This window comes from Castor canadensis, chromosome 8 (assembly GCF_047511655.1).
Source record: "Castor canadensis chromosome 8, mCasCan1.hap1v2, whole genome shotgun sequence".
Taxonomy (NCBI): domain Eukaryota; kingdom Metazoa; phylum Chordata; class Mammalia; order Rodentia; family Castoridae; genus Castor; species Castor canadensis.
Genome location: NC_133393.1, coordinates 97,944,156 through 97,966,389, shown reverse-complemented (window position 1 = coordinate 97,966,389; position 22,234 = coordinate 97,944,156). Strand labels below are relative to the sequence as shown.

Genomic DNA, 22,234 nt, shown 5'->3' with positions numbered 1-22,234 from the left:
TCAGGGTACTGGTGTGGGCAAAGATATTTTGGATAAAACTCCAAAAGTATAAGCAACAAAATCAAAAGTAGACAAATGGAACTGTATCAAGCTAAAAAATTTTTGCACAATAAAGGAAAAAACTCAACGGAGTAAAAAGACAATCTATAGGGTGGAAGAAAATATTTGCAAACCATACATCCAACAAAGGATTAATAACCAAAATATTTAAGTAACTCAAATAGAATATGTAAGGAACTCAAATAACTCAAGAGCAAAAAATAAAGTGATTTTAGGGGTGTTTGAGTTTTGTTTTGTTTTAGCGGTACTGGGTTTCTAACTCAGGGCTTTGTACTTGCTAGGCAAGCTCTCTACCACTTGAGCCACATTCTCAGTCCTTCAATTTTTTACTTTTACTTTTTTTTTCAGTACTGCGGTTTAAGCTCAGGGCTTAAGAAACTGTGGATGGTGGCACATGCCTGTAATTCCAGCACTTAGAAAGGAAAGGAAATCAATATGTTGGAGACATCTGCACTCACATGTTTATTGCAATACTATTTACAATAGCCACAGAATGGAAACAACCTAAATGTCCATCAGCTGACAAATGGGTAAGGAAAATGTGGCACATATACACAATGAAATGCTATGCATTTGTAAGAAAAGAATGAAATCTTGGAGTGAGGGTGTAGCTCAACTGTAGAGTGTGTGCTCAGCATGGGCAACACTTTGGTTTCAATCCCCAGCACTGAGAGAGAGAGAGACATACAGAGAGAGAGAGAGAGAGAGAGAGAGGAAGAAGGGAAGGAGAGAGAAAAGAGAACAGAACAGAAGTGAAAACACTGATCTCATAGAAGTGTAGAATAGTGATTACCAGATGGGAAGTGTAGGGAGGAGGAGAATGGGATAGAGAAGGTTGGTTGATAATACAAAAATACAGTTAGATAGGAGAATTAAGTTCTAGAGCTCTATGGTATCAAAATATCACACTGTAGCCAGAGATATGTACAATATATGTGCCAATTAAAAATAAAAATAGCAGTGTGGTGACACACACCTGTAATCCCAGTACTCGGGAGACTGAGGCAGGAGGATCTTGAGTTCAAGGCTAACCTGGAATACATAGTGAGAAAAGTACAATAAAAATATAATTGGATAAGAACAACTGTGAAAACATATATGTGTGTGTATTATGTGTGTGTAAATATGTTAGTGCAAAAACAGCAACAGCAAAAGAACTCTGACCCTACTGCAGCAACCTCCAAAGAAACCAACCCCCTTGTATAAACAGTCCCCAAAGCCAGCTACCATAAGTCAGACTTGTAGAAAGTCAGACTGCTTGTCTAGTGATGGTCTAAAGGGGAAAACAATAACCCCCATAACATCGGTCCTCAAATGGTCAGGACTTTACTAATAACTGAGAGCTTCCCTAATTTTGTCCCTGTTTCCAATTACAATTTTGTTCCAAGCAGAGAAAACCAAATATACCCCCTAACCAATTCCTTAGGACATCCTAATAGTATTACATGCCATCAGCTTCCGATCTGAGCACGCCTGAAGCCTTCCTCTTTTTTTCCACTATAAAGTTCTCCCACTCCTCTAACTTCCTTTGAGTGTGTACCAAATGCGAATGATTGTGGCTGATTCCTCTGCTATACCAAGCTCTGAATAAATAGCCTTTCCTTTTTGGTTAGTCTTTTTTCCAATATTGGACCTAATAATCCTATGAAGAACTTCCTAAAGCTCTTGAAAACACTCAAAGTTTGCACAGAACATCTCTTTACTTTATCTGAGCGACCAAAGACAGTATGCTGCAGGTCACTCCTTCTCCAGAAGACCGTTTTCCTGCAATGGACAAGTCTCCAGCGCCGAAGAGCATGCTGAACTACAATTCCCGGCGGCCCCTGCAAACCCAGGGAGCGGGTGCGGCCTCAACGCGCCTGCGCAGCGGCGAGCCGAACGTTCCCGCCAATTCCCGTGGTGTTTCTTGGGGAGTTCGTCTTCCCGGGCCATGGAGTCGTTTGACCCTGCCGAGCTGCCCGAGCTGCTCAAGCTTTATTACCGGAGGCTCTTTCCCTACGCCCAGTACTATCGCTGGCTCAACTATGGCGGAGGTGATGGAGGCTAGGAATGCAGTGGGTACTGGAGTCGGGAGGCGAGTGCGAGGAAGTTCCGGGTGGGGTGTGCTTAAGTGACAATATGAAGTGCCTCCTGTGCGCCATAGTGTCGGACGCCTTTATGCACTGTCTCCTCCTCTCCCGGCGGTGCAAAGGGGGCTCCTTGGTGGTAGCCCGAAGCTGCATTGGCGTGATTTGCAACAGGGACCTAGAGACTTTCCTGGAAGGAGGCGACACGTTCTTCCTCACAGCTGCATCTGTTAGTTGTAACCACTAGAGAAGGGACAGGTGGCATTGCATATTTAAAATATTTCTGCCTCTTTCTCCTCCTTTTTACTTTTCCCTAGCAAATGTGGGACGGTAAACCTCTTTAAATTAGGCACGGGGTTCTGTTTGTATTTTCGCATGTAGAACAGTGTTGGGTACAGGGAACTCATTAAACATATCCAGCCCTAAACAGGTGTAATGCCCTAAGCTGAATAAAGAACCAAGTTGACTTTAAAATGTACGCTTATTTTGCAGTGGTAAAGAATTACTTTCAACACCGTGAGTTTTCATTCACATTGAAAGATGATATTTACATTCGCTACCAGTCCTTCAACAACCAGAATGATCTGGAAAAGGAGATGCAGAAAATGAACCCATACAAGATTGATATAGGTGCCGTCTATTCCCACAGAGTAAGAAATCTTTTTTTTTTTTTAATGTATTTTGTTTTGTAAGCCAAGAATGGGTTGGTGCCCAGGATTTTGAAATTAAAATTTCAGAGTTTATCATAGTTGAAGATCTACACTATTAATTGATTTTGCAAGTGGATCATAATCTTTTCTTATTCTTTGACACTCTACATTACTGACTGGAAATCATTTGGAAATGAGTTGGTTACATTCTCACTAGAGCAAAAAACTTGAGTATCTGCCTACAAGGCTAAATGAGGAGGTTAACATGGCTTAAGAGAGGGAAATAAGGGGGTGGGGGGAAAAGGGAGAAATGACCCGAACAGTGTATGCACATATGAATAAAAGAAAAAATAAATTAAAATAAATAAATAAGTAAAAGAGAGGGAAATAAAAGAGAATTGTATTCTCTTCCAGCATTTGGAGTTCTTGCTCAAGCTTAAGTATTTCACACTCCCATACTTGTTCCATTAGGAAATCTTTTTCTAGGATGGATGGATAGATTATAAATATAATCAGATCATAAATATATACTGTGCTACCATCATCATCTTATCTGAATTACTGTAAAAACTTCCCAACAGTTCACCCCTGTAGATTCTAGAGTCCATTCCCAGCACACTAACCAAAGTGATCCTTTCCTTTGTGCTTTTTTTTTTTCCTTCAATCTTGGGACTCAAACCCAGGGCCATGCACATGCTAGGAAAATACTTACCAATGATCTGTTCTCCTAACCTGGAATGATCATTTTAAAACAACTCCGATTCTTCTGCTCAAAACCATACTCTGGTGGCTTGTATCACTCCACTCCTGTCACACTGGATTTTGCTTAAGCTGTTTCTACTGCCTAGAATCTATTTCTGCTTGGTTTACTCTGTCATCTACCTCTTTCAAGTCTTTACTTCATCTTTTTTTTTTTGCAGCACTAGGGTTTGAATTCAAGGCCTCATGCTTGCTATGCAGGCTCTCTACCATTTGAGCCACTCTGCGAGCTCAAGTCTTTACTTAAGTAGCACCTTCTCAATTAGGCCTACTACAATTTGTCACTCCTCTTTTCCCTTGTACCCAGTATATCCTAGGTGTTTAGAATGGCACCTGGCACTGAGAGTACATTGTAAGTATTCGTTGAATTAATGAATAAACCAAAATTACCTTTCTAAAAATACAAACATTAGGGAATGGGATTGAATAGGGTTTTTCATATGTAACTTGCTTGTTTCTCCTATTATATGGAACACTTCATGAACTTTCATGTCATTCTTGTGCAGGGGCCATGCTAATCTTGTCTGTATTGTTCCAATTTTAGTGTGTGTGTTGCTGAAGCAAGCACAGGCCTCATTCTCTTTACAAAAGAGGTAGCTGGCCAGGAGAACTTCAGTAGTTTGTTCAAGGTCTACAACTACTAAATGATAGAGCTGGGACTTGAACCCAGCTTTTCTCTAAATCCCAGACTTGTCTCCCATCATCAGAGTAACAGGGAAGAAGTAAGAAAAAAAAGCAGTCAAGAAACATGCTTTAATATAGTTTATTTCTTTTTATAGGGTGATAATAAAACTGAAAATGAAACTCTTAGACAAACCAAGGTGCCACTCTACTTTCTCCTCCCTAACTTTGAGGGAGAAAAGAGTTTGATTTTTTTAATTGGGTCAAGAAAGAAGCATCTGCAGATTTTTATTTCTTGTTGTATTTTGTAGTTTTTATCAGTTAGATATGCACATAGAGTTTACCAAATCAAGTATTTCTGTTAGGCTGAAAATCAAACTTCTGCTCCTTCTGCCATTTTCTGCTACCCACAGACAACCACTTTCTTTTAGCTGATTGCAGTATTTGGCTCCTTATTTCTAAAGTAACATGCTTATATTTCTTCCGTTTTTCCATTTAAGCATTACCTACTGACCTTTCACTCTGGTAGCTGAAGATTTGGGACATAAAACCTCCCATTCCCACGTATTTCTAGTATAATTTTTGTCAGATTAAAAATTAGGATTAGAGCCAATCATAGTGGTGCATGCCTAGATGATCCCAGCACTAGGGAGGCTGAGGCAGAAGGAATTCAAGTTCAAGGGCAGCTTGGACTACATAGTTTGCGGTCACCCAGAGCTACCAAGTGAGACTCTTGTCTCAAACCCTGCTTCCCAGAAAAATTAGTAGATCATTAACTCAACCCCATACTCTACTAACTGTGTAGATCTCCCAAGGAATGCAGACCCATCAGGTAATTTGTCAATTTCATCTTGAAATTTCTTTAGCCTTCTGACCTCCCATCTGAAGTGATTGCTTTCTGAGCCTGAAAGATAAATGTGATCTTGTAATCACCTTGATTTCCTTTGTCACCTCTTTCCTAATGTGACACTGCTGTTGCCCAAATCCCATGTCTTCCTCTTTCTTGGTTTGCTCCCTTGTTTTGGTACCCCTAGAGCTCCCTGAAAAAAGGTTATGGAAGACAAAAATTTTTGATACCTTATGTTTCTGGAAAATAAATTTCTGGCTTTATACTTGATTGATGGTTGAGTTTGGAAATCATTTTCCCATAGAAATTTTGAAGACAGTGCTATATTATCTACTAGTGTACAGTGTTGTTATGAAAAAGACTAATGGCCACGTTTTAAAAAATTATTTTTAATTATTTTCTTAAAAACTTGTTGGGGGCTGGCAGAGTGGCTCAAGTGGTAGAGTGCCTACCTAGCAAGCGTGAGGCCCTAAATTAAAACCCCAGTGCCTCCAAAAAACTAAAACATGTTAAAATAAACCTGGGCTGGGGATGTAGCTCAGTGGTAAAGCACTTCCCTAGTTTGAGAGGCCTTGGGTTCAATCCCTAGTACTATGCGGGGGGGAGGAGAACAATTGCAAGGGGAAAACTTATTAAATTTCTCAAAAAAGAGAATGGGGGTGTAGCTTATTCACAGAGCAAGTACTTAGTATGCACAAGGCCCTAGGTTCAATTCTCAGTACTACAGGGGGAAAAGACTAACGCCATTCTGATTCTCTTTGTTGTTGTTTGCAGTATAAGGGTTTGAACTGAGGGCATTGAGCTCACTAGGCAGGAGCTTTACCAAATGAGCCATGCCACCCCTGCCCACCATTCTGCTTCTTATTCTATGAAGGCTCATAGGATTTTCTCTCTTCCCTGTCCACAATGTTCTAAAATTTCACAATGATGCATCTTAGTGTGCATCTTTTGTTGTTGTTGTTAAATCTATTGTACTAGCTATTTGATGGACCCTTATAATAATGAGCTCGTGTCCTTCAATTCTAGGAAGCTTTAACATAATTTTCCTTACCTATTTTCTCTGGTTTCTTTAGAAATCCTAAAATCAATTAAAAAAAAAAAAAGGCCAGCGCTGTTGGCTCATACCACAAGTCTTTATAATATAAAGTCTCAGTTCAAACTAATTGGAGAGAACTTTATGAATTTATTGAAAAATTTAAAATAAATACAAACATGTTACTTACATGTACATAACAAGTAAAGGTCATTAAAACACCTTGCAATAGGGCATTATTTATATGGACTTTTCCTTGTCAGAAACCTAAAAATAGCCTTATTATTTCTATCAACCAACAAATATTTACAGTGGATATATATTCATCAAACCCTGTTTAAAGTATGCAAAAACTACAACTAGCAATTCTGGATGTGTAGGATCCAAAGGAATGAACTCTTAACTGACAAAGATGTGACATTATATATAGTATCTTCATTTCTCTAGCCACTTTTTCCATGTGGGTAGAGTATAAGCATACTGAACAACATGGCGGGTCTTACAGAGACTGATCAATATTTTATATTTGTAGCCCAATCAACACAATACAGTGAAGCTGGGAGCTTTCCAGGCTCAGGAAAAAGAACTGGTGTTTGACATTGACATGACAGACTATGATGATGTAAGGAGATGCTGCAGGTAAGCACTGGGTGCCTTGATGTTAGGGTGGGTGACATCACTGACAGTGAGTAATGATGACTCTGCTCCAGTTCTGCAGACATATGTTCTAAGTGCTGGACCCTCATGACAATGGCCATACGCATCATCGACCGAGCATTGAAGGGCAAGTATCAGCAGTGTCTGAGTGGGCTCAAATACATGAATCTGTTTTCCTCTGAACATTAGTCTCTGTGTTGTATAATCAAATCTTACAAATTTCTAATATGTTTCCCTGTTACATGAGAGGAAAATAAAGAGATAAATTAGTAGAAACCTTAATATAGCTGTTGAGCAAACAAGTATGTTTTCATTTTGTTTTGTTTTCAATTCAGTCCTCTATTGAGCAACTTTGTGTGTTAAGTACTGTTCTTGATGAGGGAAATGTAAAAGATAATAGTTCTTACCTCAAATAGGTTACGTAGTCTAAAGAGACATTTAAGAAAATTGAGGACTATATTTGTGTAAGTAGTGTACATAAGGAGCTATAAGGCTATAGAACAGCAGGAGTGCATTCAAGAATGGGAAGAAGCTTGGCATAGTGTCTCAAGTGGTTGAGCGCCTGCCTAGCAAGCTGAAGACTCTGAGTTCAGCAAAAACAGTGGGAAGAGATTGGGTGATAAAAAGCTTCCCAGCTGGGCATGGTGATTCCCAGCTGGGCATGATGATGCACACCTGCAATCTCAGCACTTAGCTGACAGAAGCAGTAAGTTTGAGGCCAGCCTAGGCTACATAGTAAGTTCTGGGCTACCTAGTGATACCATGTGTCAAGAAGAATTTTTTTTATTTTAAAAAAATTTTTAAAACTTCCCAGTAGAGGTGGTAATGATGATGATGGTAGCTAACTCTTATATAGAGGGCTATTATGTACCAGGCACAGTTCTAAATACTTTAAATATATTAACCCTTATATTCCTGGCTGTTTTTAAAAATAAATGGCAATTGGTCAGTGACATATGGAAGTGCTGGGGCATAAAGAAATTTTTGGCAGCCAGGTGCCCGGTGACTCATGCTTGTAATCCTAGCTACTCAGGAGGCAGAGATCGAGAGGATCATAGTTCAAAGCCAGCTGGGCAGTTTGCAAGACCCATCTCAAAAAAACCCATCACAAAAAGGGCTGATGGAATGGCTCAAGGTGTGGGCCCTAAGTTCAAACCCCAGTACTGCAAAAAAAAAAAAAAAAAAAAAAAGAAAGAAATTCTTGGCAGAGAGACTAGAGTGGGTAATGTCATTAAGGCAAGAACATGAGGTGCACAGGGAGCTGCAAGTAATTTAGTATGGTTAAGATGAGAGGATGTGTAGAAAACAGGTTAAAAAAATGAAACTAAGGGAATGTGCAAGAACTAGATTTGTCTTAAAACCTATTATTTCTCCCTTCCTCAGAGGACTTTGGATTTAAGCATCGTCTCTGGGTATATTCTGGAAGGAGAGGTGTTCATTGTTGGGTCTGTGATGAATCTGTTAGAAAATTGTCCTCTGCGGTACGTTCTGGGATAGTTGAGTATTTGAGTCTTGTAAAGGTAAAGTCCTCTTAATTACAGGTTCATTTCTTTGTTTACTACATGTTACCAAGTCTGATATGTTTAAGTGACATAGAAAATTAAACTGTCTTTTATAACATCACATTCTAGAGCAAATGATCTTACAAATGATAAAGTCTTAATAACTATATTTTTTAAAGATAGTTCATATTTTGCATTCTTTGTAACAAAAGGAAGATTAATTTTATTTTCTAGTTCAATTATATCCAGTAAAGTTAACCCAAAAAGTTACAGGTATTGAAATGATATGAAATAGCATCCACACTTCTATACTTTGATAGAATTTAGCCATTGTCTTTGAATTTATATAATTTTAAATAGAATACTAGAACACATTAAAGAAACCTTTTATTTATGTTATATGCTATACATAAAGTTATTTTTAATTTTTTTTTTTAGGGTGGGCAAGATGTTAAAAAGAAAGTTCATCTAAGTGAAAAAATTCACCCTTTTGTCAGGTGTGTTAGAAAAGACTTCATGTAGTTTAAGTTGTGTCTTATTTGCTTGCATATGCTTTTAGAGTTATCTATCAATTTTCACAGCTGGGTAGCATTTTTAATAGCTACAAGTAATTAAGGGTCTATTTATGTTTCAGTATCTCTGGTAGGTTCTACAATTATTCTCATTGGTATTTACCACAACTCCATGAGAGAGATGGCATTACCTCCATTTACAGATGATAAAAGTGAGTTTTAGAGAGAGTATATTATTTCCTCAGCATCACACAGTAATTGTTAACACTGAGCATTTAAATCCAAAGCCCAGGCTCTTTACGTTGCATTCACTCTTCTATAGGATAATGGAAAGAGTTCATTACATTAGGGGGAAGAATACCTATTTTGCAACTTATTATAACCTTGATACAATGTTGGGGCTCACATTTCCTTATCTGTGTGCTGGGAGAAACCAAATCTGTTCTACCCATCTCACAGAGTGGTCGCAAAGATTAAATGAAATAGTAGGTGTGAAGTATATTTGCAAAGTACAAGCACTATACACTTGGTGATTTTGTTTGAGGAGGGTTGTTTTCTATGGTTTTTTTGTTTTGTTTTCTTTCCTTTTTTTTTTTTGAGGCCTAGTCTCCCTATGTAGCCCAGGTTGTTCTGGAACTTGCTGTATAACCAATATGAGCTCAAACACTTGCTCCTCTTGCCTTGGCCTTCCCAATGCTGGGATTAAAGGCATGTACCACTATGCATGGCTCACTTGATGAGATTTTAGAGCAAGCATCACAGAATAGAAAGTATAGACTATATTCCATATCCTAATACTGATTATGTGTTCCTGGGTTGGTTGTTTTCTAACTTTGTTGCCTTTGTATGCTACTAACCTATGTTATATAGTCTAAGAGGTAAACATTCCTGAAAAAAAAATAAAAAGAAGTAAACATTTCTCAAATACCTATTCTGTGTCAGTTACTATGCTGTTTTTTTTCCTAGTAAGTCACTTGTTTTAACTGACAAAGGACTGTTATTCCCATTTTACCTCTTTACATTCTAGAAATTTAGGGAAAATAAGCAAAAGTCTCCCACCAAATAAATGGCAGTTGTACCTGTGTATTGTATGTGTTGTTAATAGTATTGGGACTTTGTTATTATTCTTTCTACAGAAGATCTATAAACATAATTAAAAAATACTTTGAAAAATATGCATTGGTTGATCAAGATATTCTTGAAAATAAAGAAAATTGGGATAAGATTTTAGCCCTTGTTCCTGAGGATATCCTTTCCTGAGACCATTTCTATGTAAGCTAGTTGTATTGATCTGCAATATTATAAATATGTGCTACCTGCATATTCTTGTATGTATCATATATATTTATTCCTGTAAGTTTAATTTTTTTACACAAAATATCTCCTGTATTTTTATATTTTTCTTTTGTTAATTTGCACTATAATGAGAAATGAGGCCATTTTGTAAATCAGTTTCCTCATTTAGAAGTTGGTGCTAAAATTAATGGCTATTAAATAGTTACTTATTTAGTCTAAATACATGCCAACCAGGGAAACCTTTTACTTTATACCTTATAATTACTTTAGCATTCTTTTTATCATTGGGGTGGGGGAGGGGGATTTGTTTGTTTCTTGGTTGTACTTGGGATTGAACTAAGGGCCTTGTGCTTGCGAGGCAGGCATTCTACCACTTGAGCATGTCCCCAGCCCTCACTGCTGGTTTTTTGGGTTTTTGTTTTTGGTGGTACTGAGGCTTAAATTCAGCCTATACCTTGAGCCACTCCACCAGCCCTTTTTTGTTAAGAACGTTTTCAAGATAGGGTCTTGCGAACTATTTGCCCAGACTGGCTTTGAACCGCAGTCAACCTGATTTCTGCTTCCTGAGTGTCTAGGATTATAGGCGTGAGCCACTGGCACTCAGCCCTCACTGCTGTATTCTTACAGAGGATTTTTTTAAAGGATATAAATGTTCAACATTTATGTTTTAGAAGATATTAACAGTTATATTCTAAAATATGTAAAGAATTGTAATATATACTAAAAATGGAATTGTTCATTGATACGCCTTAAATGAGTGTGTTCCTTAATGATGCAGCACCAATTCATGATGATCTTCAAAAAGGCTTCCAGCAGTCTCACAGTTCACTTCAGCGCTGGGACTATTTGAGGAAACTAGTCTCATCTCAGGTATATTCTGTTGAAATCTGTATTTACAAATAAAATAGTGCAATTCTTTTTTTTGTGGGGGGGAGTGGTGGTGGTACTAAAGTTTGAACACAGGGCCTTCTTGCATTTGCCACACAGACATTCTACCCTTGAGCCATATCCCCAGTCCTTTTTGCTTCAGTTATTTTTCAAATAGGGCTTCTCTTTTGTGCCAATGTCAGCCTGGACTGTGATCCTGCTAGTTGGGTTGGCCTCAAACTACAGTCCTCCCAAGTAGCTAAGATTTTAGGTATAAGCCACTGTGCTTGACTTAATGCAATTGTTTGTTTGTTTATTTTTTTCAGTACTGGGGTTTGAACTCAGGGCCTACACCTTGAGCCACTCCACCAGCCCTTTTTTGTGAAGGATTTTTTTTCAAGGTAGGGTCTCGTAAACTATTTGCCTGGGCTGGCTTTGAACTGCAATGCTCCTGATCTCTGCCTCCTGAGTTGCTAGTTTTATAGGTATGAGCCACCGGCACCCAGTTTTAATGCAGTCCTTGACTTGGCTCTGATTGTTTGGTCAGTTAAAGATGGTTGAAGATTGTTTTTTAACCTTTATTTATTTTTTTTTTTTGGAGGTACTAGAGTTTGAACTCAGGGCCTCAACTCTTGTTAGATAGGTGCTCTACCACTTAAGCCATGCCCCCAGTCCCATTTTTTAACCTTCTTTAAAGAAATAGTCAAAAGTTCCTACTGATCCTCATGCTAGCCTTCTATCTGCTTTTAGAATATCAAAAATGACAAGTGTGGACCCTGGCTGGAGTGGGAAATTATGCTCCAATACTGTTTTCCACGGCTCGATATCAATGTTAGCAAAGGAATCAATCATTTACTGAAGAGCCCATTCAGTGTTCATCCTAAAACAGGTAAATGTAAAGAAATTAGAAAAACTAAAAGAGAAAGTAGTTTGTTTGTTTGCTTTTTTAGCAAGCATATCATTAGATGTGAATATATATGTCTTTGATATTAAAAGGTTGAAGAATTGCTCTGTTAGCTAGTACATTGTCAATTAAATAGCTACCAGATGACTTTCTACTATGTAGAAGTTTTCAGTTGGAGTGGAGAACACCTTTGAAATCATAGGACCACTGTCATTGCACAGATGAGAAAATAGCCCAAGAAGTTAAAGTGATTTATCCAAAACTATAAAACAAATCATTTTGGTGCTAAGGACAGAGTTCAGTTCTTAAAACTCAAAATTTTTGTTTTATGCTTTTTCCACTATGCTGTCTCCCTCAGTTGTTTGGTTTTTGGGTTTTTGTTTTTTTTTTTTATCTCCCTAATAGTTTTAGCTTTACTCTCATATTTCTCCTAGAGTAGATTTGATGGGCTGAAACTGATTTTTTTTTTAATGGCTGTACTGGCATAAAACTGTTCCACCCGTGCAAGGGTTGGAGAAGTATATAATTATCCCCTTTAATGTCAACAGTCCAACTCATTGTAGGACCTTAGACAAATTAACCTTCCTGTGTCTCAGTTTTCTCATCTTTAGAATGGAGATAAAAAGTATCTGCCTCACTGGGTTATCAAGAAGGTCTAAAAAGTAAAGTGGTTAGAAAGAGTTCTAGCACACATTCAATTCTTCCAAACTGCCTCATTTCCTTTAATAATCTATAGTGACTCTCCAGTTCATGCATTTATATAGCCCCTCTTCAAAACTGCCAGCTATGTGTGTTTAGCTTCTTTTAGTAATAAGTTTAGAAATTCTTACTTTAAGTTTACTTCAGTGGATATCCCCTCATTCTAGTATTTAAGGTTTGAGTAAATAATTATGTTCACTCAAAATTATATATACATTTTTATTAAGTACTTTCTCCTTTCTTATAAAGTTAACTGCAGTCTTTTTACTCTTATCTTCAAATGACAACTCCCAGTTCCCTTATCTTACTTATTCATCTGGAATTCCTTAGTCTCATGTCATTTTTGAGGTTTTTGGTTTTTGGTTTTTGTTTTTTTTCCTCAATGCTGAGAATTTAACATCGGGCCTCGCTTATGCTGGGCAAGTGCTCTACCCCTAGTCCTTAGATTTGATGATTTTTATGTGGTACCCAGGTGTAGCTATTATAAAAAGTAAGACGTTATCAAAGGTCATGTGTCACTTAACAGGGATACCTTATGAGAAATGTGTCAGCTTATTTTGTCATTAAGCAAACATCACAGTATTTATACAAACTAAGACAGCTATGATGTTAGTAGACAGTATAATCTTATAGAACCAGTACTATATATGCAGCCTATCATTGATCAAAATGTTGTTACAGGCACATGACTATATTTTATTTCTAAAATGCTTTCTAAAGATGTTCATAGTGGCCAGACTTGGTGATGCACACCTCGTCTCAAAAAAATGCCAGTTTTGGGGGGGGGGGTTGTTATTTTTTAAAATAAATAAAAGGCATAGCTAATATGAAAGTAATTTATATTTTTTACTATTTTCTTATCAAATAAGTCTAACCCTTTGTAAAAAGAAAAAAAATTTTTTTTTTGGTTCTGGGGATTGAACCCATGGCCTAAAACATGTAAGGTAAGTGCTCTATCACTAAGCTACAACCCCAGCCTATCCTTCATTAAAAAAAAAGTAGGGTGGGAGAGATACTGGGGTTTTCATTCAGGGCCTTGTGCTTGCTACACAGGTACTCTACCAACAGCCAAAAATTTAACCAAAAATAACTCAGAGAAGACAAGCTATAATGATTTGTATAGTCATAAATTTCTAACTTCTGGTTCTTACAGGTCGTATCTCTGTGCCCATTGATTTACACAAAGTGGATCAGTTTGATCCATTTACTGTTCCAACAATAAGGTATGTTCTGGATCATTGATCATTCTTTATTTGTGAATGTTGTTCTGAATTTGAAGGAGATTATATTAGGTACCTTCTTAGGAAGCTAGCTGCACAGGAATGGTATTTTCAGTTATGGGCATACTTTATTTTAAGATTAGCTATGATGCTTTCATAGACTAGTACAAGTTTTCAGCTATTTTGCAAGAAAAGATTAAGTTTTGGAAGGTTGGGGGTGTAGCTCAGCACTAGGGTCCTGGGCTCAGTCTTCAGCACCAAAAATAACAATAGTGATCATGATAAGCCTGGGAAATGTCAACTTAAACCTGTCAAAAGTTTCAGATTGGGAAGTCACATGGTGGCTTATGCCTGTAATCCTAACTACTAGGGTGGCTGAGATCAGAAAGATGATGGTTTGAGGCCAACCCAAGCCAAAAAAAAAAAATCATTCATAAGACCCCATTCTCAACCAACGTGCCTGTCATCCCAACTACAGTGGGAACCATGAACAGGAGGATTGGTGTTCAAACCTGCCTAAGCAAAAAGCGAGACCCTATCTCAAAAATAACCAGCCAGAAAGGGCTCTGAGTTTGATACCCACACACACACACACACACAAAATGAGCTTCTTTACCGCAGGATTTCCCAGACTTTAATACAATAATGTCCATGAAAAACTTCAAGAAGAGATGGTAGGTTTTTTAGCTGGGCGCTGGTGGCTCACATTTGTAATCCTAGCTACTCAGGAGGCAGAGATCAGGAGGATCGTGTTTCGAAGCCAGCCCCAGGCAATTAATTCCTCGAGTCCCTATCTTAAAAATACCTAACATAATAAAGGGCTGGTGGAGTGGCTCAAGGTGTAGGCCCTGAGTTCAAGCCCCAGTACCTCACAAAAAAAAGAGATGGTGGGTTTTTTTGGCCAACCATGGAGGTGTACACATGTAATTGTAGAACTCAGGAAGCTGAAGCAGGAGCATCTTGAGTTCAAGGCTAGCCTGGGCTACATGGCAAGACCATCTTAAAAAAAAAAAAAAATAATGGTTTGGCAACATGACTTGAGTGGTGGAGCACCTGCCTGGTAAGCACAAGACCCTTGATTTGGTTTTTAGGCTATCCCAAATTTAGTTGACTTTTTTTTTTTTTTTTTTTTTTTAAGCTATGGTGGGGGTGGAACTCAGGGCCCTCCTCACACATACTAAGCAAGTGCTCTACCACCAAGCTATAGCCCAGCCACATAATTTTTTCACAGAAATTCTTAAGGGATTCATGTGCTAGCACATACTGAGTATTGCTGACCAGGAACCAACTTCAAAATTCTTTTATTCTGTTACTTGTAGTTCTGTCTGCCGTGAATTGGATGTCATTTCCACCGGTGAAAAGGAAAAAGAGGAGAATGAAACTGAATCTGAAATCAAACACAAAATCAGAGGTTGGTGAACATACTGAAACTTCACGTTAGCATAAACTTTTTATATAAATATCCATCTTCGTTCCCGTAATTAATTCTCCTTAGCTTCAGATCAGAATGGATCAAAGTTTGTCCTAAAACCCAATCAGTAACAAATGTTATAGCAGTGCTTCTGTTCTTTCATCAGTTGTCTAAATGGTATTACTGAATCCAGTTTGATTCAGCACACATTTAGTAAGCAGCTTCTTTTTTCTTTCTCTCTCTTTTTTTTTTTTTTTTGGTGCTACTGGGGTTTGAACTCATTGCCTTATGCTTGCTAGGCAAGTGCTCTTAACACATGAACCACCTTGCCGGCCCTAGTAGGCAATTTCTAAGTGCTGAAATCTATTCTATAAAATCAAATTATCAATTAATGATAGTAATTGTTTTAAATCTCACTCTGTTTTTGTTTCTTGGCAATACTAGGGTTGGAACTCAGGGCCTTGTGCTTATCCCTCTACTACTTGAGCCACACCCCCACCCCCATTTTGCTTTAGGTATCTTTTGAACAGGGTCTTGCATTCATGCCCTGCCAGCCTGAACCATGATCCTCCTATTTATCCCTTTGTAGCTGGGATAAGAGGCACATGTTCCATTCCCAGTTTTTATTAGTTCTGATGGGGTCCAGTGAAGTTTTTTGCCTGAACTGGCCTCGAACCATAATCCTCCCAATCTCTGCCTCCTACTACACACAGCTTGAATTTTGCTCTCTTAAATTCTACAGCTGTTTAACACCTAGTATACATGCAGTTTTGATGCATCCAAATGGGTTTATGATAAGTGTATATCTAAACTATTGATTATTAAAGAATTTGAAGAATCTGAAGAATTTCTAAATCTGCTAAGGTAAGTCAAATCTTCTATGGTGACCCCAAATGATGGACTAGAATGCAATGGCACTTTTCTGTGATAATGGAAATATTGTATGTATTCACTGCCCAGTATGGTGAGTCATTAGCCACATTGTTGCTTTTGAGCACTTGAGATGTGGCTAATGTGATAGAGAAACTGATTTATTTATTTATTTTAAGTAGTACTAGGGGTTTGTACTGACAGTCTTAAGGCTTGCTAGGCAGGTACTCTACTACTTGAGCCACACTCCCAGCTCTTTTTTGTGTTGGGTATTTTCGAGATAGGGTCTCTAGAACTAGTTGCCTAGACTGGCTTTGAACCACAGTCCTCCTGATCTCTGCCTCCTGGGCAGCTAGGATTATAGACATGAGCCACTGGCACCCTGCTAAATTTTTAATTTTTTTAAATAAGCACATGTGGCTGGTGACTTTCATATTAGACAGTCCAGATATGTGGTCTCTGACCTTTTTTTGGTCAAATGTTGCTATCCTGCTTCAAAATCCAAGCTTGAATATTGCTTCATCTATTACAGCTCTGACATAATACCAAAACATAGCACACTATTAATATTAATGGAATAATTATAAGAATTCTGCTTAAAGTCTCCAGTGTGAAAGACAAGAATAAAGGAATTCAGGGAAAACAGATAATGCAAGGAAGTAAATGGTGGGGTTTGTTTGTTTGTTTGTTTTTAACTATGATATCCTCAGAGAATAAGATAGTGCATGCATGAGGCAGGATCAGAATACTATAAAAAAGAAATACTCGGAGAACAAGAAAGAACTCTGAGAAAAAGGATAAATTTGGAGGACTAATAAGAGAACAAATAAAACAAGAAGAAAGAAGCTATACAGTTTTATAGGAAAGCATTCCAGAAATGTACCCTTTATTGAAAGGGCTCAACACAATCAAATGAAAACAGACCTTTACCAAGGTACATCATTTTAACAGTTCAGAACACTGAGAATTAAGCAAAAATCCTAAGTAAGCACTTTCAGAATTAATTACCCCTACCATCCCCCCAAAACACCTACAAGCCTAAGAGAATGGACCTCTCATTGGTAAATAACAATGAAAGTGCTTATTTGTTAAAAAGTCAGTACCATTCAATAGGACAGAGAAGTCAGAATTAGAAAAGGAGATTGCTAATTTTCCCATAATAAATCTGCTAATACTATTTTACTCTTTTTAACAATGTATATATCTTTACTTTAACATTTATTTGTTTGTTCATTTATTTATTTTGGTTTTATGAGACTGGGTCTTGCTATGTAGCCTAGGGTGGCCTAGAACTTGAGATCCTCCTGCCTCAGCTTCCCAAATGCTGGGATGACAGGTATATACCACTGTGCCCAAACTGACACAGTTTTTTGTTTTTGTTTTTTAATGAAATATTATATTATCTCTGTGAACTTTTTCTTTTCTTTTCTTTTCTTTTCTTTTGAAGTTCTGGATCAAATCCAGAGCCTGACACATGCTGTGTTATCACTAAGCTATCTCCAGCCCCATATTTTCCTTTTAGTCAGAGGTTTTGTTTTTTGCTTTTGGAGATAGATTTTTGCTTTTTGTTTCTTTCTATTTTGGTGGTACTGGGGATTGAATTCAGGGTCTTGCACTTGCTAGGCAATCATTCTACCACTTGAGCCACACCCCAGCCTTTTTACCTTATTTTTCAGATAGGGTCTTCTACTTTTGCCCAGGCTGGCCTCAGACTGCAACTGGTCTTTGAGATCATTCCATCTCCCACATAGCTATCACCCACATAGCTGAGATTATAGGCATGCACCACCACATCCAGCTTGTTTTTGTTTTATTGGGGGGGTGCACATGCATGTGACAAAGAGAGAGAGAGATACTGGGGTTTGAACTCAGGGCCTACACCTTGAGCCACTCCAGCCACTCCACCAGCCCTTTTTTATGAAGGGTTTTTTCGATCTAGGGTCTCGCAAACTATTTGCCCAGGCTGGCTTCAAACCACAATCCTCCTGATCTCTGCCTCCTGAGTAGCTAGAATTACAGACATGAGCCACCAGTGCCCAGCTCAAGCTTGGTTTTTTGAGATAGGGTCTCATTAAATTTTGATCTCTGCCTCCATGTAGTTTGGATTACAGGCATGAGCCACCCCACCTGGCTAGTTGGAATTTTTAAGAAGGCAAATCTGTCTCCTTATAAGGAGAAACTTGCTATAACTGTAAAAATAAACTGAACTGCCTGACATTGCAATTATTCATACATAGCCATTAGTCTAGGATGTTTTAGAGGTGGGGGAAGGTTGGACTAGGGGAACCATAAGTTCTTTAGTATGTCTTTATTTTCTGTGATTTTAAGCTTTTAAAACTTAAGACCAAATACCATGGCTTATGCTTTTGTAAAATTTAGCATAGCACTTAATATACAATATACAGTTAGTGAATATTTGTCTAAATGAATCCCGACTATGTATTCCAAATAGTGAAAATAATTATATAGACTTTCATCTAAGATGCTTAGGTTTTTTTGTTTGTTTGTTTTTTAATCGATTGAGATGGGAGGGAGTCTTGCTAACTTTTGCCTGGGCTGGCCTTGAACTGCCATCCTCCCAAACAGCTAGGACTACAGGTGTGAGCCACCACGCCTGGCAAAATTTTTTAGAGATGCAGACAATGCACCCAAGAGGAGTACAAGATGGAGTTCCTGCAAGTTGTTTTTCTTTTTGTGGTACTGGGGATTGAACCTAGAGCCTTCAATGTGCTATGCAAGTATTCTATCACTGAGCTATACCCTCCATGCTTTTTAATTTAGATTATAAGAAGACCAGTCTGGCACCTTACATCAAAGTATTTGAACAGTTTCTTGAAAACCTGGAAAGATCCCGGAAAGGAGAACTTCTCAAGAAGAGTGGTAAGACCCTATGCCTTTTCCTTTTATCTAGATGAATCTTCTTTGAGTACTTAAAAGCATCGAGCAAATGAGCAGTTTTTGAACTCTAATCTTTGCCCTTCTTCAAAAAAGTACTAATTTATCTTACTGTTCTTAATGATTTTGAAAATTAAGGTTCCTTAACTCAAGTCAACACATATTTATTACACACATTCTATATGTCAGGTACTGTGACAACAAAGAGAAATTATTCCCCACCATGCCTCCTTGCCCTTAAGAAGTACTAACATCATACAAAACAAAGTACAAAATTCTGAGAGCAATATATGTGATTGGACTCTGACATTTCACATGAAAAGCGTAGCATTTGTACTTGAACTCTTTTCAGTGAATTTCTTTAAGAATTCTAATCCCAGCAGGTGTGGTGGAACATGCATATAATCCCAGGGAGGCAAAGGCAGGAGTATCCTGAGTTTGAGACCAGCCTGCACTACATAAGGAGACTCTATCTCAAAAAAAAAAAACCAAAAAGAATAATCTCCAATGCTAATATACTATTTGTTGAGGTAGAAGTAAGATTTCCACAAACAGGGCTAGTGGAGGGGCTCAAGCAGTAGATTGCTTGCCTAGCAAGTACAAGGCCCTGAGCTTAGCCCTTAGTGCGCGCACACACACACACACACACACACACACACACACACAAAGATTTCTGCAAACCACAGATTTGATAAGCGTCCAGCACTGGAAAATGGAGCATGGTTATTCATTCTTTTCTTCCCTGTCTAAACCCAGGTCTTACACGGTTATTCATTCTTTTCTTCCCTGTCTAAACCCAGGTCTTACACATGCTGGACAAGTGGTCTATACTGACCCCACATCCCCAGCCAGCCATTCTTTTGCCCTTTTTGTTCTGGTTATTTCTGAAATGGGGTATTACTTTTTTCCCCAGGCTGGCCTGGACGGAAATCCTGTTTATGCTTCCCACAGTAGTTGGGATAATGCACACACCACTACGCCCAGCTTTTTCTGTTGACACAGGTTTCTCATGAACTGTTTGCTCCAGCTGGCCTGAAATTGAAATCCTCCTGATCTCAGCCTCCCAAGTAGCTGGGATGACAGGCGTGTAACACTATGCCCAGCTATTGGTGGAAATGGAGACCTTGCTAACTTTTTGCCTGGACTGGCCTCGAACCATGATTTCCTCAGTCTCTACCCAGGATTCGTTCTTTTTTGGGGTTTGAGCTCAGGGCCTCACACTTGCTAGGTAGGCACTCTACCACTTGAGCCACCCTGCCAGCCTTTTTTTATGTTGGGTATTTTTAAGATAGGGTCTTGCTTTTTTGTCTGGGCTTGACTGCGATCCTTCTGATCTCTGCTTCTTAAGCAGTTACAATTACAGGCATGAACCACTAGCACCAGATTCCAGGGTTCATTCTTTTTTTTTTTTTTTTTTTTTTTCTTTTTGTGGTGCTGGAGCTTGAACTCGGGACCTTCAACTTGAGCCACTCCACCAGCCCGTTTTTTTTTTTTTTCTTTTTAGCCCAGGTTGGGTTTGAACTGTGGTCCTACTGATCTCTGCCTCCTGAGTAGCTAGGATTATAGGTGTGAACCATCAGCACCTGGCTCCAGGGTTCATTCTTTTTTTTTTTTTTATATGTGCATACAATGTTTGGGTCATTTCTCCCCCTCCAGGGTTCATTCTTGAAGGAATAGCAAAGGCAGGGCAAGAAAGCATCAGTTCATTCAGGAAGTCATCAAATACTGCAGCCAATCTGAAAAACCGTCTGGAAGTAATCATATAAAAATCTGAAGAAGGAGTCAGAAACCAAAGTATAGGTGACCTTGAATTCCAGACTTAGGAGTTTGGACTTTATTCAGTCAGAACAGGGAAGTTATTAAAGGTGTTTTGAAGAAGAGAGTACCATGATTTGTACTTTCTATAAAAACCAAATCTGGGGAGATAACAAAAGATAGAATAGAGCCTTGAGAGGCCAATCAAGCTATTGCCTTTAGAGCAGTAGCATTAGAAATGTCCAAAATGTACAAATACTGGAACCATCCTTGAGGCTTGGTAATGATTTAGAAGTCGAGAGGTGAAAGATGGATGGGAAATGTCACAGAAGCCAGGGAAAAGTTTTAAGGAGATTATCAAGTATAAAATGCAGTTGGGAATGATAAAATCCTATAGGATGTATAACTAGGAGGAGGTTCAAAGGATTATTCAAGAAATTGATGAGTACCCTAGAAAATTATGGCAAGGTTACAGAAATACAAACCCTTTCTCACTTCACCTTTTAATTGAATGTGTATTGGTTAAAGTAGTACCTGAGATAATGTCTTACTCATAGTAGACACTCAAATACATGTTTATCAAATGAATAGTGATGACTCTGAACTTGAAAAGCCACACTGATGCTGCCATTCCTACTGGCCATATTAAGTCCTTTGTGTTCTTTTTCTGTACTGGCTCAGTCTATAATGTGGGCTTCAGCAAATGTGAAAACAACTCTTTATGCATGATGTGAATTTAATGGAAGCATTAAGCAAATCAGAATGTGAAAATAAATGTGCTTTGTTTTCTTTTTTTGATAAAAATCTGTTCTGTTTTAGATTTAGAAAAAGATTTCTGAAGATAACTTCAGTCAAACCAATGTGGATAGCTTCTGCCTTCAAGCAAGAATCAGATACTTCAGGAGCCATTTAATAAATATGGCAAAACCATCTATGTGTCTTAATGCTTAAAGCAAAATTTCCTTTTTTTTCTGGTGGTAGTAGAGGTTGAACTCCAGGTTTTGCACTTGCTAAGCAGGTACTTTACCACTTGAGCCACTCTGCCAGCCCTTTTTGCATTGGTTTTTTTTTTTTTTTTTTTTTGCATTGGTTATTTTGAGATAGAGTCTTCCTTGATGCCTGGGTTTGTCCTAGACTGTGACCCTCCTATTTGTGCGTTCCCACATAGGTCAGATGATAGGCACATGCCACCCTGCCTGGCCATTGGTTGGGATATGATCTTCCAAACTTTTTACCTGGTCTGGCCTGAAACTGCAGTCCTCTGGATCTCTGCCTCCAAAGTGACTAGAATTATAGATTATAGATTTGAGCCACTGTGCCTGGTCAGAATTTACTTTTGTTGAGAAATAATTCACAATGAAAAGAGTTCCTGAAACTATCAACAGGGTGACAAGGTTCCTAAAAGAAGCAATAAAGCAAGGAATAAGTAAATTTCAGATAATTTTGTAAAATTTACTATTAAAGATAATTCTAAGGTTTCTGATGTAAACACTCAGTTCTACCAGTTGCCATGTATAGAGGTAAGTGAGCAGTAATATAGCCAAGACTTTCATTTAAACTCATTGGCTATAACTTCATTTCTGAATAAATGATGGCTTTGTCCTTAAGTC

General features: G+C 38.2%; 1 protein-coding gene and 1 non-coding gene across 4 annotated transcripts; one reads left to right on the top strand and one right to left on the bottom strand.

Annotated features, from left to right (window-relative positions):
- The first annotated feature begins 1,932 nt into the window (after window positions 1-1,932).
- Prim1 (DNA primase subunit 1) lies at window positions 1,933-21,554 on the top strand. 3 transcript variants are annotated; one of them, XM_020163206.2, is made up of 13 exons: window positions 1,933-2,093; window positions 2,619-2,776; window positions 6,569-6,675; window positions 6,747-6,820; window positions 8,077-8,174; window positions 8,634-8,692; window positions 9,844-9,953; window positions 10,785-10,873; window positions 11,621-11,759; window positions 13,627-13,696; window positions 15,013-15,104; window positions 18,756-18,854; window positions 21,444-21,554. In XM_020163206.2, the coding sequence occupies exons 1-13, from the start codon at window positions 1,991-1,993 to the stop codon at window positions 21,461-21,463; spliced, it is 1,218 nt and encodes a 405-aa protein (XP_020018795.1). In that variant the 5' UTR covers window positions 1,933-1,990; the 3' UTR covers window positions 21,464-21,554. The 3 variants fall into 3 exon arrangements, with proteins under 3 accessions (XP_020018795.1, XP_020018794.1, XP_073939796.1); XM_020163205.2 differs by having other exon boundaries at window positions 1,934-2,093; window positions 8,077-8,213; XM_074083695.1 differs by lacking the exons at window positions 8,077-8,174; window positions 8,634-8,692; window positions 9,844-9,953 and having other exon boundaries at window positions 1,934-2,093; window positions 10,782-10,873.
- LOC141426039 (U6 spliceosomal RNA) lies at window positions 3,997-4,103 on the bottom strand. The gene has a single exon (XR_012451152.1). It is a non-coding gene; the product is annotated as a U6 spliceosomal RNA (small nuclear RNA).
- Window positions 21,555-22,234: the final 680 nt, after the last annotated feature.

What these genes read in the sequence shown, in the direction of transcription:
- Prim1 (XM_020163205.2), top strand. Translation starts at nt 1,991, where the DNA reads ATGGAGTCGTTTGACCCTGCCGAGCTGCCCGAGCTGCTCAAGCTTTAT. An exon ending in CTGGCTCAACTATGGCGGAG is followed by an intron (nt 2,094 to 2,618) that starts GTGATGGAGGCT and finishes CTTATTTTGCAG; the next exon opens with TGGTAAAGAATTACTTTCAA. An exon ending in AAAATTCACCCTTTTGTCAG is followed by an intron (nt 8,693 to 9,843) that starts GTGTGTTAGAAA and finishes TTCTTTCTACAG; the next exon opens with AAGATCTATAAACATAATTA.